Source organism: Anomaloglossus baeobatrachus, chromosome 2 (genome assembly GCF_048569485.1).
Source record: "Anomaloglossus baeobatrachus isolate aAnoBae1 chromosome 2, aAnoBae1.hap1, whole genome shotgun sequence".
NCBI classification, from domain to species: Eukaryota; Metazoa; Chordata; class Amphibia; order Anura; family Aromobatidae; genus Anomaloglossus; species Anomaloglossus baeobatrachus.
The window spans coordinates 397161631-397178180 of NC_134354.1; the positions used below are offsets into that span (position 1 = coordinate 397161631).

At 46.7% G+C, this 16550-nt stretch overlaps 1 protein-coding gene across 1 annotated transcript in view; it reads right to left on the bottom strand.

Annotated features, from left to right (window-relative positions):
- LOC142291505 (mannosyl-oligosaccharide 1,2-alpha-mannosidase IA-like) overlaps window positions 1-16550 on the bottom strand; it is a 259237-nt gene that overhangs the window by 201807 nt on the left and 40880 nt on the right. Inside the window, exon 2 of the mRNA XM_075336074.1 lies at window positions 7552-8242. Coding sequence (XP_075192189.1) covers window positions 7552-8115 — 564 coding nt within the window. The 5' untranslated portion in view covers window positions 8116-8242. The remainder of the gene's footprint in view (window positions 1-7551; window positions 8243-16550) is intronic.

The following is a 16550-nucleotide window of genomic DNA, read 5'->3' on the forward strand; positions in this document are numbered from 1 at the left end:
AATGTTGTATGTTACGGCTCACTGGTGGTGGATGCAGCTCATAAGGTAAAAACCGGGTGACAAGTTCCCTTTAAAACATCTCAGAAGCTCACTTGTCTTAGGAGGTCATGGTGCACTATACAGTTACCACACCACCTCAGGAGTTCACTCAGTTTCTGCACCAACTCAAAAGCTCATTCAGGATATAAAAGTGCACTATACAGTTACTTCCACTTCAGAAGCTCACACCTCTCAAAAGGCAGAGGTACACTTATAGACTGGGGACACACAGCATTAATGCGAGTGTAAATGTGATGCCCTGGACTATCCAGGTCGTCCCAGGTAGACACAACAACACTACACATCCCCTTCCCAGTTAGGTTACAGCAGTCAAACTAAAAACCTTGTCACCACCCTCCAGGTTTGATGTCCACACCATGGGGTGGTGGAGCCAGGCGGTTGGCTCCACCTACCGAGGAGTTCACAGGCCTGGAGGCGGGAACCTAAGTAGTCAAGTGGAGGCGGGAACCTAAGTAGTCAAGTTCAAGTTGGCAACAGAGTAGTTTTGAGGGTGAAGGAGGGAGGTTGAGTCCAGAAGCAGACCTGTGCTCAGGCCTGCCAAAGACTACTCCGGTGGCTGGGTTGGAGCCCAGTCACCATTGGCAAGGAGGCAGACGGTAGTGGCCGCCTGCAGGAGACCGGGAATACGACCGGTGGAATCGTAAGGGACCGGGACAGGATAGTGGCCCGCCGGAAGCGAACCGGGGAGCCAACTGGATACCGGAGCACCAGGCAGGGTACTCAGACCCCGAACTAGGCTAGAAGCCACCACCATAGTCAAATTAACTGATTGCGGTCTGGACCTCAGGGGTTCATTCCCACCTAAGTCCCGATTGAAGGCAACAGCCCAACCATTCCGGATAAGTGCCACCGCCAAGGGCCAGAGATCCAAAGGGCCAGCGTCTGCGGGCAAACGGGCTCCTATGGCAGATACACATCGGGGAGCGGACTACCGGTGCCTAGGCACAGGAGTCAAGATTCACATACAGAGGTGCAGGAGAAAGGCGGACATTACCAACCTAATCTGAGAAAAGCTGCAGCCGGCTGCGGGCCCCGTTCATCACTCCGTTTGGTTTACCAGTGACTCCAGTGTCTTGTGTCAGAGTGAGTACACCAGTGCCATCTGGCACCGCGCCGCGCTACACTGCAACACTACACCCGGGCCCCGGCCCACCGGACCCTGGGACCAGCATCCCCTACCCACGGAGGGGTCAACACCTAGCTGCGCTACTACACTGCTCCCGGGGGCCCCCACACCTTCACCGCAGTGGTGGTGTCTACAATCACCACAACCCGTGGGTGGCGTCACGAACTATCACTTCAAACCAAACACCTCAAATCCCCGCGTGTAGCGCCAACTCCCTTGCAGAGCATTGTGACCCCCGAATCCGTGAGAGGCTCGAGCCATCACCCGCAGTGCGAGCACGGATCCGAGCGGCTCGGCGGTCGCAGCCGAGCCCACGGGGCGGTACACATCGACTCTTCTGGTGTCTGCGAACAGGATAGAACCAGTCCACTTACAAGTGGAAGTGCGCCTTCAAGTCCCCGTCAGCGGCGCCCCGCTGAAAAATTTGAGAATCCGCCATCTTTGGCGCGAAGAGTTCCCGCCCGAGCCGTCTTCCCTGAGCAGAAAGGGCGCGAAAGCGAGGCCCCTTCCCCCGAGAGCGGAGCGGAGCAAAAAGCTTGAGAAGTGCTCGGAAAAGACCAAAGGGGGCGGGTGAGGACTGTTTGCCATGTGACTGCATGGATAAAGGGCAGGGACGCCAGGACCCCGCCACCCGTCTTGTTCCTGGAAACCAAGCATACAACATGTCTGCCCCGTCCGAGAGGCCCGAATTCCCGGAGCCCGCGCCCGGAACATCGGCGTGGGTGGAGGCCCGGATGACCCTCATGTGCTGCTGGCTGCAGGTCCAGGTGAGGTACCTGATGGAGCAATGGGCGGCCAAGATGGGGAAGATAGCCGCGGCCGTGCGGGCACGCGAGATGGGGGGGAATTTGGAGGAGAGGGTGAGCGACCCACGCCCCTATGTCCTTGAGGGACCGGGCCGGCCGCTGCGGCTGAGGGACCCTGTCTGCCCCCAATTCTCCTGTCGCCCCCCTCCGCTGCCCGTATTGGTCACTGCCGCTTCCCCGCTTGGTCTGCCGCCCCCGACACCGGCGGCAGAGCCCGTCCCAGTTGCCCAGAAGGACCCGCCCGTAGAAGCAGCCCGCGGGCGACCGTATGCACGACCCGCACCCTTCCCGCTTCCGTGGAAGGAGGATTCCCGGAGGAAGCCCGTTCCCGAGGAGGCCCCACTACTCCAGGAAGCAACTGCACCCGAAGAGGTCCCGGCCCCAGCAGCCCGCCTGGCCAAGACGGAGGTGCCAGATACCCGGTGGCCCGCCTGGCAGGCAAAGCTGGCCGCTCCCCACAACCAAGCCTCGGCTGAGGTGGTGCAGGGTTGTCGCTGCAGGGCAGCACCCCAGGCCACGACACAGCGGGGTTCCCAAAAGAAGGTGCCGATCGTAGTTGGCACGGGGTAACTCCGGCTAGGCCCAACCCGCGCACCCGAGGGGGCCCGTAGACGCCCTGTATTGGGAGCGGCAGCAGAGCCAGCTGAGCCGGGAAATTGAGGCCCGGAAGAAGAGAAAGGCCAAGGTCCTGGCCCGCACGATTAAAGAAAAAGATAACCTGCGGTGTGCCAACTTCCTTGTGCGAGGCCCGAAGTATGAGGGCCAGGTCCCACGCTTTGACCCTGACAGGGGGTGGGGATTCCTGTTTGAGCCCGGCTTGGAGAAAGAGGTGTTTGTGTACCATCGGGACGTGTACTCCCACCTGCCTGTGAGCCACCCAGACCGTGACCTGATCCCTGGAGAGAGTTGGTCACCTACACCCACTGTGGGGAGAGGGGCTGGTTTGCCCTGAGCGTGCAAAGAAGGGCACGGCATAAAGGCACTCCCAGACCCCTCCCCCACTGTACAACCCCGGAGTCACCGTGGAGGAAGAGTACGGAGTGGAGGATGAAGAGTGAGGTAGCGGATTCCCGTTGCCACAAGGACAGTCCCCGTTGGGACCCACCTGCAAGTCCCCGTTGGGACCTATGTTGATGGTAGCGGACAAGCTACTGAAGTGCCCGTCCCCGTTGGGACTTTTGTTGCCCCCTTTGTTTTCCATGAGAAATCATGAACATGGCTGAGAACTAGCAAGCCACCCAAAAACTTTTGGGCTTGTAAATAGTGCCCTTATTGCCCTTCCCGCAACTGCCGGTCTCCGGAGAGGCTGGTTGGAGGGAGGACCTGCAGCAGAGCAGGCTGGGGTCCGGTCACCACAGGAACCGGTGACCATCCTCTGGGTCAGGGGTCCCCTGGACGTGGGGCCTCTGAGTGACTGCCGGGTGCGAAACACTGTACCCGTTCCCGCTTGGGTTGCCTGGCCAAGTTCCTGATCCGGACTGGGGAAAAGGGGTGCTGCCCACTTCTTAGGGGCAGCATCAAGGCTAGGTTGCTTGGGTGGGAAAGCGGGAGGACATGGACCCGTTTTTATTAAAAATGTTTTGTAACGTTAAAAGGGATGTGCCTCCCGTAAGGGAAGAAAAAGAAAGCCTACATATTCTTGAAAATGTAAATATGTTATTATAAATGTATATGTGTTTATTATCTTTTACAGTTTACAGCAAAAATAAACCAGTGATGGACGGGCAGCCCGCGGATGGTCTGCATTAAACCAAGGGGGAATGTGACGCCCTGGACTATCCAGGTCATCCCAGGTAGACACAACAACACTACACACCCCCTTCCCAGTTAGGTAACAGCAGTCAAACTAAAAGCCTTGTCACTACCCTCCAGGTTTGATGTCCACACCAGGGGGGTGGAGCAAGGCAGTTGGCTCCACCCACCGAGGAGTTCACAGGCCTGGAGGCGGGAACCTAAGTAGTCAAGTTCAAGTTGGCAACAGAGTAGTTTTGAGGGTGAAGGAGGGAGGTTGAGTCCAGAAGCAGACCTGTGCTCAGGTCTGCCAAAGACTACTCCGGTGGCTGGGTTGGAGCCCAGTCACCATTGGCAAGGAGGCAGACGGTAGTGGCCGCCTGCAGGAGACTGGGAATACGACCGGTGGAATCGTAAAGGACCGGGACAGGGTAGTGGCCCGCCGGAACCGAACCGGGGAGCCAACTGGATACCGGAGCACCAGGCAGGGTACTCAGACCCCGAACTAGGCTAGACGCCACCACCATAGTCAAATTAACTGATTGCGGTCTGGACCTCAGGGGTTCATTCCCACCTAAGTCCCGATTAAAGGCAAGCCCGCGGGATGGTACATAATCACATGACACTTGGCTCCCGCTCTGCTGGAGTATAAGCCGAGTGTCATGCGAGTGTCATGCCACTGTGCTATGATCCTGCACCCGCGGAGGGGAAAGCGGGCACTGCAAAGATGGAGGAAGTAATATTGTGACGCCCCTGGACTATCAGGTTGTCACAGGGTATTGCACAATTTTCCTTTCTGTGCATTTAACGGCACTCCCTTACCATCACAAAGTCCTGGGGCATCACCCCCTACCTATGGAGGGGTTAAACACCCAGGTGCCCACTCCATCGCCACCGGGTACTCCTAACTGCAGCAGTGGTACTCCACTTTACAACACACCAAGGGTGGCGTCACAAACTTTAACCATACAGCCCCGTGTAAATACCCCCTTTTTATTTGAGGGGCCGCACGACTCCGGCCCCCCAGGTCCGGACTCCCCTTGAGCCACCGCGGATCCGGATCCGAGCAGCCCGGCTACTGACGTGGGGGTGGCACAATATCCCCATCTCCTCCGTTGTCAGCTGATCTGATTCTCGCACTGCACTCGCATTACACCGGTGTAATGCGAGTGCAATGCGATGTTTTTCTCACACCCATAGACTTGTATGGGTGCGAGTGAAAATGAATCAAATTCCACCCACAGCATCCTGCGATTGTTTTCTCTGTCCGATTAGAGCTAAGAAAAAAATTGTTCATGGGAGCGGCCCCATAGAGTAATATTGGTCCGAGTGGAATGCGTTTTTTTTATCGCATTCCAATCGCTCCGTTTTAATCGCGGTGTGTGCTGACCCATACAGTTACTATATCACCTCAGGACCTCACTTGTTTCAGAAAGGAGAGGTGCATTACACAGTTTCTTCCATTTCAGAATCTCACTTGTCTCAAAAGATAGCGGGGCATTATACAGTTGCCACCTCAACAGCTCACTTCTCTCAGAAAGGAGAGGTGCACTACACTGTTTCTTCACCAACTCAGAACCCCACTTATTTCAGGAGATAGAGGTGCACTATACAGTTCCCACACCACCTTAGGCGCTCACTAGTCTTAAGAGGAGGCAGTGAACTAGATGATTACTGCACTGCCTCAGGCTCACTCATCTTAGGATGGGGTAGTGTACTATACAGTTACCAGACCACCTCAGGAGCAAATTTATCTCAAAAAGCATAGCTGTACAATGTACTGACTGCACCAACTAAGGCTACGTTCACACATCAGTTTTTTGGCATCAGGCACAATCCGGCGTGTGCCTGATGCAACGGATCCGGTGCAGAATATGCAAAAACGGATGCGCCTGATCCTTTTTTTTTATGGATCCGGTATACCTGATTTGTCAAAAAACTGATCCAGTGCATCCGTTTATTGCATCCGTTTCATCCATTTTTTTTGCTGGATCCGTTATTTTCAATAAATTGGAGCATGCTCAATTTTAAAAAACAGATCTGGCAGCCGCATCCGTTTTTTGCCGGATCGCGCCGGATCCGGCATCCATAGGCTTCCTTTGTAAATCACAGATCCGGCGCGATACGGTTATTTATCAGAGACAAAAAACGTTCAATGAGACGTTCCATACGGCCACCACATTGAGTAATTACGCCGGATGCGTCAAAAGCACAAGGCCATCAGGCACAATCCGGCGCTAATACAAATCAATGGGGATAAAATTGATCCGGCGCCAGATCCGTTTTATCCGTTTTTTTCCTGATTGTGCCTGATGGAAAAAAACTGATGTGTGAACGTAGCCTAAGAAGCACATTCATCTCAGGATATAGAGATGCACTATACAATTACCGTACCACCTCAGGTTCTCACTCATCTCAGGAGAGGCAGGGCAGTACACAGTTATCACACTACCCCAGGAGCTCACTCATCTCAGGAGATAGAGGTGCACTATACAATTACCGCACTACCTCAGGTCCTCACTCATCTCAAGAGAGGCAGGGCAGTATACAGTTATCACACTACCCCAAGAGCTCACTCATCTCTGGACAGAAAGGTGCATTATAGAGTTAGCACGCCACTCCAGAAGTTTAAGAAGTTTATTCATCTCAGGAAAGTGAGATGCATTATACAGTTACACAACCACTTAGGGTAAATTCACATTTCCGTTGTTTGGCATCAGTCAGAATCCGTCACCTTGAGGGATTACGGTATCATGCAAAATATTTTGCAGTTATCTGTTTTTTACCCGTAGGCTTCTATTAGCAACGGATTGTGACTGATGGCCCTGCGTTGCATCCGCCGCGTGATGGATCAGTTGTTTACTGACTGACCGTCAGGCGGGAGCAACGCTGAATGTAACGTTTTTTGTGTGCGGTGGATCGGTTTTTTACTGTGAGTATGCGCACAGTAAAAAACCATGACTGTAAATTCAGTTCCAGTTCAAGCGGCCGGAACGATCAGCTGATCGCTCGGCGGGCGGCTGTGAATGATCAGCTGGTCGCCCAGCAGCCAGCTGTGAACGATCAGCTGATCGCCTGGCGGTCGGCTGTGAACGATCAGCTGATCACCCGGCGGCCGGCTTTTGTGAATGAAGCCGGCCACCGGGCAATCAGTTGATCGTTCACAGCCGGGCGATCAGCTGATTGTTCACAAAAGCCGGCGGCCGGTAAAACAGTAAAAAAAACCCCAAACAATGGATCTTTTTTTGCAGCATCAGTCACATCAGTTGTGCCACTATCTGCAATGCATCCGTTGCATCAGTCACACAACTGATTACCCTTAAGGAGCTAACTTACCTCAGTGGGGAGTAAGTGAGGTATAAAGTTACTACATGCCCCTTCCTGAGATGAGTAAGATACCTTGTCATATTTTGGCAGAAATCCAGAGCCTGAAAACGGAGTGGTCTGCGTTGAGATACGCAATACAAACAAAGGGACAAATGACCTGTCTGAGATTGCTACATACATAAGGAGTATGGACCAGGTAAGATAAATAGGGGTTGTTCCAAAATAAGTAAATAACTCCTTTAATATTTTTCTCTCTAGGCTGCTACTCCAATATATAAATCTGTAAGTGTCTTCATTTTCTGTCCATGATACATGTGTAAATAATGGTATAACTTGAAATTAAATCAATTCAATTCAGCTAAAACTAAATGTACAATTCAAGAAGACAAAGTAGAGTGGACAGGAAGACCGGGCACTGCGTGGTGTCAGATCAAAGCTGTCCAGGATCATTCAGTAACATTTGGATGAAATAATTTAGTAATTCTCAAATGGAAGAGTTACCTCTTTTATCTTGTTTCTTTTTTCCCGTATTTCTGAATCATTTGGTTCAGGTTGATTTCCCAGTGGTGGAAATTTAAGGGATTTTTTGAATGCCTTGTAGTCATAAACAAAGTCAGCATGGTTCTTCTGAGCTGCTGATATCTCGCTCTCTTTATTTTTGGCTTTAGCAGCTACTATGTGTTCTGTGTTCACTGAAACATCTTTTTTTGTTTCATAGTTGCTGGCTAGAAATCCCAGTGGTTTTACATCCAAATCTAACTTGTCTTTGGATCTCCACTTTTCCTGATTTGTATTCCGTAGCAATGACTTTTGATCTTCAACAGTTTTTTTGTTCATTTTCTTACTAGCATAGTTGTGTAATCTTTCACCATTCTGGCTCTGAGAACTAGATAAAAAAATTCTTCTAAATTTTGATGTGTCTGGTAAGAGAAACAGTGTTCCAAAGCATAGTGTAATAAATCCAGACAAAAATAATAAAAATACAAATTTCTGCGACAGTCGAAGTCCAAATCCAGCTGGAAATATCCCAGAAATTTTTCTAAGAAACATTATTTTAATTTGCATCTAATCGTTACTGATATTTACATCCAAATCATTACGTTGCATAGACATCTTATTTTAAACTTAGTAACTCTTCAAAGCGATAGCTGACAGTGATAGTTGACCCATGAAGATGCTGAAATGTTGACACCTGTAATGATAACAGATAAAACACGTAAATAAAGTATATAATCAATCGATATATTGCTGACATTCAGCTACTGTCATAATATCAGCTCTTCTACCTCTTCTAAAAAAAGTGAGCTGTGCCGCTAGGGCGATAATGGGGTTAACCCAAAGATTACCCTTAGGGGTACTTTGCACATTGTGACATCGCTAGCCGTTTGTAGCAATGCCGAGCGTGATAGTCCCCGCCCCCGTCGCAGATGTGATCTCTTGTAATAGCTGCCGTAGCGAACATTGTCACTACGGCAGCTTCATACATACTTACCTGCCCTGCGACGTCGCTCTGGCCGGCGACCCGCCTCCTTCCTAAGGGGGCGGATTGTGCGGCGTCACAGTGACGTCACACGGCAGGCGGCCAATAGAAGCGGAGGGGCGGAGATGAGCGGGACGTAAACATCCCGCCCACCTCCTTCCTTCCTCATTGCAGGCGGGACGCAGGTAAGGAGATGTTCCTCGCTCCTGCGGCTTCATACACAGCGATGTGTGCTGCCGCAGGAATGAGGAACAACATCGTACCTGTCGCTGCAGCGAAAATATGGAAATCACCGACACTACACAGATCACCAATTTTTGATGCTTTTGCGATCGTTTATCGGTGCTTCTAGGCTTTACACGTTGCGACATCGTTACCGGCGCCGGATGTGCGTCACTTTCGATTTTACCCCAACGAGATCGCAGTAGCGATGTCGCAACGTGCAAAGTATCCCTTACTCTATTACTTTATCATTTCTTCCTGCTATTCAGAATAAAAATACTGAATAGGCCTTAAAGGGCTATTCCCATCTCCAACATCCTGTCCCAATATGTAGTAGGCATAATAATAATAATAATAATAGCAAATACCTCCAATTAGAAATGTACTATAGTTCTTCTGATATAGCCATGTCTCTTACCTCATGTGTAGGTCATTGCTTCTTAGGTATCCATGGTTACATCCACTCATAAGGTAACAGCTAGTTGTTTGTGGTTGTAACTATATTACACATTGGGATAGGATCTTGGAGATGGGAACACCCCTTTAACTGTCAGTGTGCCAGTGTATGGTTAAACATGTAAACCATATAGAAGAGAAGGAAGTTTGTATCCAGCACCAATATAGATAAAACTCTCTGATTTATAAAAATATTAAAACATGATGAACGCAGGACACTGATGCGTTTCGGTCGACTAAAGACTGATGTCTTAAACGCGTCAGGTGTCCTGCATTCATCATGTTTTAATGTTTCAATAAATCTGAGAGGTTTTTTTATATTGCTGCTGGATATATAGTTCCTTCTCTTTTATACCACGTGGAAGCCAGCCATGCAGATCCATGCACCTGCCTTGGAGTCTGGATCAATGCAATCTGTACTTGGATATCCCATGGACTTTCAGTGAGCTGCTTCTCCTTTGCTTTTTCGTTTCTAGGTAAACAGTATACCAGCAACAGATATAGGTAATATTTTACTGGTTTGCACAGACAGTATATGTTGTTATTATTATTGACGATTCAAATTTTCATTTTGTGTCTCCAAGGTAACAGACCACAGACAAACCGAGTAGTCTGATCCCGCAGACATTCTCTTGTCTGTTTCCTAATTCTTGTTACTCTTCCATTTGGAGATTTACAAAGTTAGCAAAGGGGTGAGATAGTAGAGAGTTTGAAGGCAATATCATACCATTTACAGTTTGTTTGTAGTCTGTTATTATAGAGATAAATAGGACTCTACACAAAAGCTGTAGAAACAAAATGGTAGAACAGTTTAAAGGGAACCTGTCACATTGATCTGTGGATAGAAGAGAAGCTGAGCAGGATTATATAGACGTTTATTGAAAAAGATGCACTATAACGTGTATTTTATTCATTAACATCCCTGGTGTATGCATATGAGTCCAGTGGGCGGCCCTACTGGTGATTAACAGCTATCCCTACACATATAATCATACAGGGAAGACTGCTAATCTCCAGTAGAACCGCCCACTGGACTCATATGCAAACACCAGGGATGTCAATGAACAAAAGACACTTTTTGCTGAAACTTTTTCCAGGAAAATGTATATTAATCTGAATATCCTGATTCCATTTTCCACATTACAGGTTCCCCATCATTAAAAGTGCTTCATTTTTTGATATTTAAAATCAATTGAAAGAAAAATGGTTGAAAATATAAACATAACCATGAAAAAACTGTACATAGTATGCAAATATTCCCTGCGCAGTGGTCAGCTTTTCCTGGGTCAATTCAACAAATGGCATGTAAGCGGTCTCATAATGTTAGAAGCCTAGATGAGGCTGGATGGTAACATGCTACATACAGCCTCTGCGTGCTTTCCCCGAGTCTCTGGGGGTTTCACTCCATCACTTCCCAAAGACAGCAATAATCTATGACATTTCTCTGGTAATTAACTCCCATTCATTATAACAGCCGTAAAGCACCCACACTAGACAGAACTGTCCATACAGCCAATAAAGACGGGAAGTTTGTACCTCCAGTAAAGCCACTCAAAAATATACTAAAAATCTCTTATATCACACTTTTGGAAACTAAAATTAAAATTGATGAAGATGACATTAAAAACAAGACATTCCCTTTAAAATAACAGAACAAAGACAAAGTAGGACAGGAAGAAATAAGAAAACAGAGGGAGGGATATTGTTTCACCCTAAAATACAATTGCCATTTGTTATTCCACTTAGAACAGTCAAACTCCACATTTTTCTTTCTTCGTCCTAAATATAATTGAATCCCCTTACTGCATTAGAATTCACTACCTCCGCTGAGATCCTTTTCTAACAACTCCATTCCATCCACAAAGAAATACTGGCATAAGTCAAAAATATTAAGGCAGTGTCTGAATGATTGAGTGTTATATTCTGGTACACCCTAAGGCAGAATTTCTATAGCGTAGAAGAAACTGAAAAAAAACAAGGGCAAGGCGTAAATATCTCACATAGAATTTGTTTGAAGGGTTCGTCAGTTCAGAAGATGTAGATTAGTGATTTAGAAAATTGGGAAAATAATCCAACATGCTGACCTGTAGTTATTGCGTAACCCTTTACCGTAATAAAATGGCAACTCCTCTGTGGCCCATTTAGAGCATTTCCTTGGGCTGTCAATTGAATTACATTAGCTGAATCTGTCACTAATCCAACTCCTGTCATCTGTCACATAGCGTCAAAGAGAACAAGTATGAGACTCTTGTTCCATTTATATTGGAATCTCTAATCACGTCATGGGTGAACCAATACAAGAAGAAGGAGTGATACAAACGTTCATAACAATATAAATATAACATACATACTGTATATATGTACAGAAATGTAACACTCAAGAAATAGTATAATTAATAGTGATAAATTAGACTTTGTTTTACATTTAATCCCATTGGAATTATAGTATCCAATTTGAAAATCCCAATGCTCTCAAAGTTTCAGTCAATAGTATGATCACCACCACTTACTGGCTTGTGAAGTTTTTTATTTAAATTAAAGGGAACCTGCAGGTCCCATTTGCGTTCTGACCTACAAGCAGGGTGATGTGTGGCCTAGAAACCCCTTCCAGACGCGCACTGCGTATGCTCAGAAGACTCCTGCTGTTCCAACCATGCGCAGAGCGCGTCTGAAGCCGACAAGCAAGCACCCGGATAAGAAGGCTGCGGGAATGGCAAGTGCACACACGCGGGATCTCAAGGAGCTGACGGTGATGTCACTCATGTAAATCCATGGTATCACGCCCACAGGGGCATGATACCATGGAAAGCATGCAAACGCCCACGGGGCGATGCGATGCCCAGGGGACTAGCCCCTCTGATCATTTACATAGGGAACACGTAAGTTTTAAAACTTTTTTTATACATTCATATTACACAATAGTACAACACAGGGATAGGTAGGAAGGGGTTTCTAGGCCACACATCACCCTGCTTGTAGATCTGAATGCATATGGGACCTGACAGGTTCCCTTTAAGTTTTTAACATTTGTTTCACACCATGATGTCGTAATGTTTTACCCATGCCATATGATTAGGGATTCCGATATAAATGGAACAACAATCTCGTACAGTCAGGGCCAGAAATATTTGGACAGTGACACAAGTTTTGTTATTTTATCTGTTTACAAAAACATGTTCAGAAATACAATTATATATATAATATGGGCTGAAAGTGCACACTCCCAGCTGCAATATGAGAGTTTTCACATCCAAATCGGAGAAAGGGTTTAGGAATCATAGCTCTGTAATGCATAGCCTCCTCTTTTTCAAAGGACCAAAAGTAATTGGACAAGGGACTCTAAGGGCTGCAATTAACTCTGAAGGCGTCTTCCTCGTTAACCTGTAATCAATGAAGTAGTTAAAAGGTCTGGGGTTGAATACAGGTGTGTGGTTTTGCATGTGGAAGCTGTTGCTGTGACCCTACAACATGCGGTCTAAGGAACTCTCAATTGAGGTGAAGCAGAACATCCTGAGGCTGAAAAAATCCATCAGAGAGATAGCAGACATGCTTGGAGTAGCAAAATCAACAGTCGGGTACATTCTGAGAAAAAAGGAATTGACTGGTGAGCTTGGGAACTCAAAAAGGCCTGGGCATCCACGGATGACAACAGTGGTGGATGATCGCCGCATACTTTCTTTGGTGAAGAAGAACCCGTTCACAACATCAACTGAAGTCCATAACACTCTCAGTGAAGTAGGTGTATCTGTCTCTAAGTCAACAGTAAAGAGAAGACTCCATGAAAGTAAATACAAAGGGTTCACATCTAGATGCAAACCATTCATCAATTCCAAAAATAGACAGGCCAGAGTTAAATTTGCTGAAAAACACCTCATGAAGCCAGCTCAGTTCTGGAAAAGTATTCTATGGACAGATGAGACAAAGATCAACCTGTACCAGAATGATGGGAAGAAAAAAGTTTGGAGAAGAAAGGGAACGGCACATGATCCAAGGCACACCACATCCTCTGTAAAACATGGTGGAGGCAACGTGATGGCATGGGCATGCATGGCTTTCAATGGCACTGGGTCACTTGTGTTTATTGATGACATAACAGCAGACAAGAGTAGCCGGATGAATTCTGAAGTGTACCGGGATATAATTTCAGCCCAGATTCAGCCAAATGCCGCAGAGTTGATCGGACGGCGCTTCATAGTACAGATGGACAATGACCCCAAGCATACAGCCAAAGCTACCCAGGAGTTTATGAGTGCAAAAAAGTGGAACATTCTGCAATGGCCAAGTCAATCACCAGATCTTAACCCAATTGAGCATGCATTTCACTTGCTCAAATCCAGACTTAAGACGGAAAGACCCACAAACAAGCAAGACCTGAAGGCTGTGGCTGTAAAGGCCTGGCAAAGCATTAAGAAGGAGGAAACCCAGCGTTTGGTGATGTCCATGGGTTCCAGACTTAAGGCAGTGATTGCCTCCAAAGGATTCGCAACAAAATATTGAAAATAAAAATATTTTGTTTGGGTTTGGTTTATTTGTCCAATTACTTTTGACCTCCTAAAATGTGGAGTGTTTGTAAAGAAATGTGTACAATTCCTACAATTTCTATCAGATATTTTTGTTCAAACCTTCAAATTAAACGTTACAATCTGCACTTGAATTCTGTTGTAGAGGTTTCATTTCAAATCCAATGTGGTGGCATGCAGAGCCCAACTCGCGAAAATTGTGTCACTGTCCAAATATTTCTGGACCTAACTGTACATGCACTGACAAGCAAAAGGGTAACAATGTTTTGAACTTTTGATTTTCAGGCTCCATATTTCACCATCCACTACAGCTTTGAATTTGAGACTATCATCATTTCATAAACAATCATCTTGGCTGTCTCATATAAATTTGACTTGCAACTAGTTATCGTATGATTAGTTATGAAGACTCTTGTTACTGTTTCGCTCCTCATGTTTGAAAAATCTTTTTGTTCTTGTATACTACAAATTATGTTCTTACATTCCCTAACAGCTCCGTGTATTATTAGGTTGATTCTCAAGCTAAAGGTCACTGGTTCAAATGGAGGAGCAGCCATGAAGAGGATTTATCAAGAAAAGAAAGATCAGCATCATCCAGCTCATCGATAGCGGTCTCTCAGACAAGAAAATTGCCAAACTGCATCATGTGAGTGCTATGATAGTTGGAAGAATATGAAATGAAGTCCATCCATTCATTCAAAAGGCAAGAGGTGGATGTCCAGGCAAAGTATCAAAGTCAACAACTCAACTCCTCACAAGGTCTATCAGTTCTGGCACGACAAACACGGCAGTGGAGGTGGCTCATTTACTTCATATTAGTGAGATCACAGATGTTCATGCAAGTACCGTGCGACAGAGGTTACGCAAGTGTGAAATGGTGGCTTAAAAAGGGGGGAATAAGCCTCGACTTCAATATCGTCATAAGAAGCGTCGACTTGAGTTTGCAAAAAATTAGAAAAAGTGGACAGTAGAAGATTGGAGACGGGCGATGAGACGAAAGTCAATAGACTGGGCTCTGTGGGGTGCGAATGGGTCTGGAAGACACAAGATAAAAAGGGGCTAACAGGTTGAAAAAAATTAAAGAAACAAGTTTGGTGGAGGAAGTCTCATGATATTGGGCTGTTTCACAGTCAAAGGCATTGGGTACTTGGAAGTAAAGGCGCTGGCTTGGTCCCCATATTCCCCAGACCTTAACACAATTGAAACCTTGTGGGTAGAGTTGAAGAAAAAGCTGTATAAATACCCAAGTGAGTTGCCAAATATGCTCCAACTTTGGGTCTGTCTAGAAGAGACCTGTGATCAGATTTTGGTTGAGACATGCTTGAATCTGATTGAGACCATACCCAGAAGGATTCAGGCAGTGTAAAAAACCAAAGGTGGATTTTTCAAATATTAACAAAATAATAAAAATTAAAATTTAGATTTTTAGGAATAAAACAGTAACTAATCATATGCTAAATAGTTGCAAGTCATATTTAAGTATAATATAGCCAAGACGTTTGTCTATAAAATTAAGGTAGTCTCATGTTCAAAGCTGTAATGGATGGTGAGATATGGAGCCTGAAAGTCAAAAGTTCAAAACATGGTTACCCTCTTGCTCATCAGTGTAGAAGACCATGACTAAGGCGAAATGCATAGGTTTTCTAGCACTATCGTAGGTGTGACTCTTGCGCCATGATTTTTAATGATACAATAGAGAAATATTCTTTTAACGCATGGTTTGTTCAGCTGGACATTAGGTATACCTGAACTTCTATTGAATTGTGTTGCTTTAACATGTCTCTGCTGAGAATTACCTCTGTCACTCCACTAATTAAGGGCAAGCTGACTCTCACCTTTTTTCTCATGGCTGTATAAGGCTGCTTTCACACATCCGGTTTTAGCAGTGCGGCTAAATCCGGCTCTAAAACCTATGCAACGGATGCGGCGAAAAAAACGCATCCTTTGCATAAGTTTTTACATTCGGCCCGTCCGTTTTTTGCCGGTTGCGGCACGCTACTGAGCATGTGCAGTGCAAAAAACCGCATGCGGCGGCCGGATGCGGTTTTTGCGGCGGCCGGATGCGGCGCGATGCGTTTTTCTTTGCCGGACAAAAAACGTGCCAAGCAATGTTCCATCTGGCCGCCGCATGGGCTAAATATGCCGCATCCGGCAAAAACTGGACCGAACGCAAGGCGATGCAGCACAATCCGGCACTAATGAAAGTCTATGTGGAAAAAACGCAACCGGCGGCAAAAAAAAAATGGTTGCGTTTTTTCTGTAAAGAGCCGGATTGTGCCGCACACCAAAAACCGGATGTGTGAAAGCAGCCTTAGACACAGCAATCATCCCATTCTCATGAAAGTTATTGGAGATAACTCTGAGCAATGTTTTGACAAAGGGGGCCTAATTATGATTTCCTGGTCTATCACTTTTCTATAGGTATTAGGTAGGCCCTAATTGTGTTGTCCCTTTTCAGAAAATATTGAATTAGTTATAGAAAAATCAAAAATAAAACAATAAAATCACCCGGTGGGGGCTGGTGCATGAGTGAGTCCCCCAAAGTTGGTGTTACTGATGGGCCCTTGTGCATGATTGGGTCCCCCACAGTCGGTGTTACTGATGAACCCTTGTGCATGAGTGGATCCCTCAGAGTGGATGTTACTGGTGGGCCCTTGTGCATGAATGGGTCCCCTAGAGTGGGTGTTACTGGTGGACTCTTGTGCATGAGTGGGTCCCCCAGAGTGGGTGTTACTGGTTGGCCCTTGTGCATCAGTGGGTCCTTCAGAGTGGGTGTTACTGGTGGGCACTTGTGCATGAGTGGGTCCCCCATAGTGGGTGTT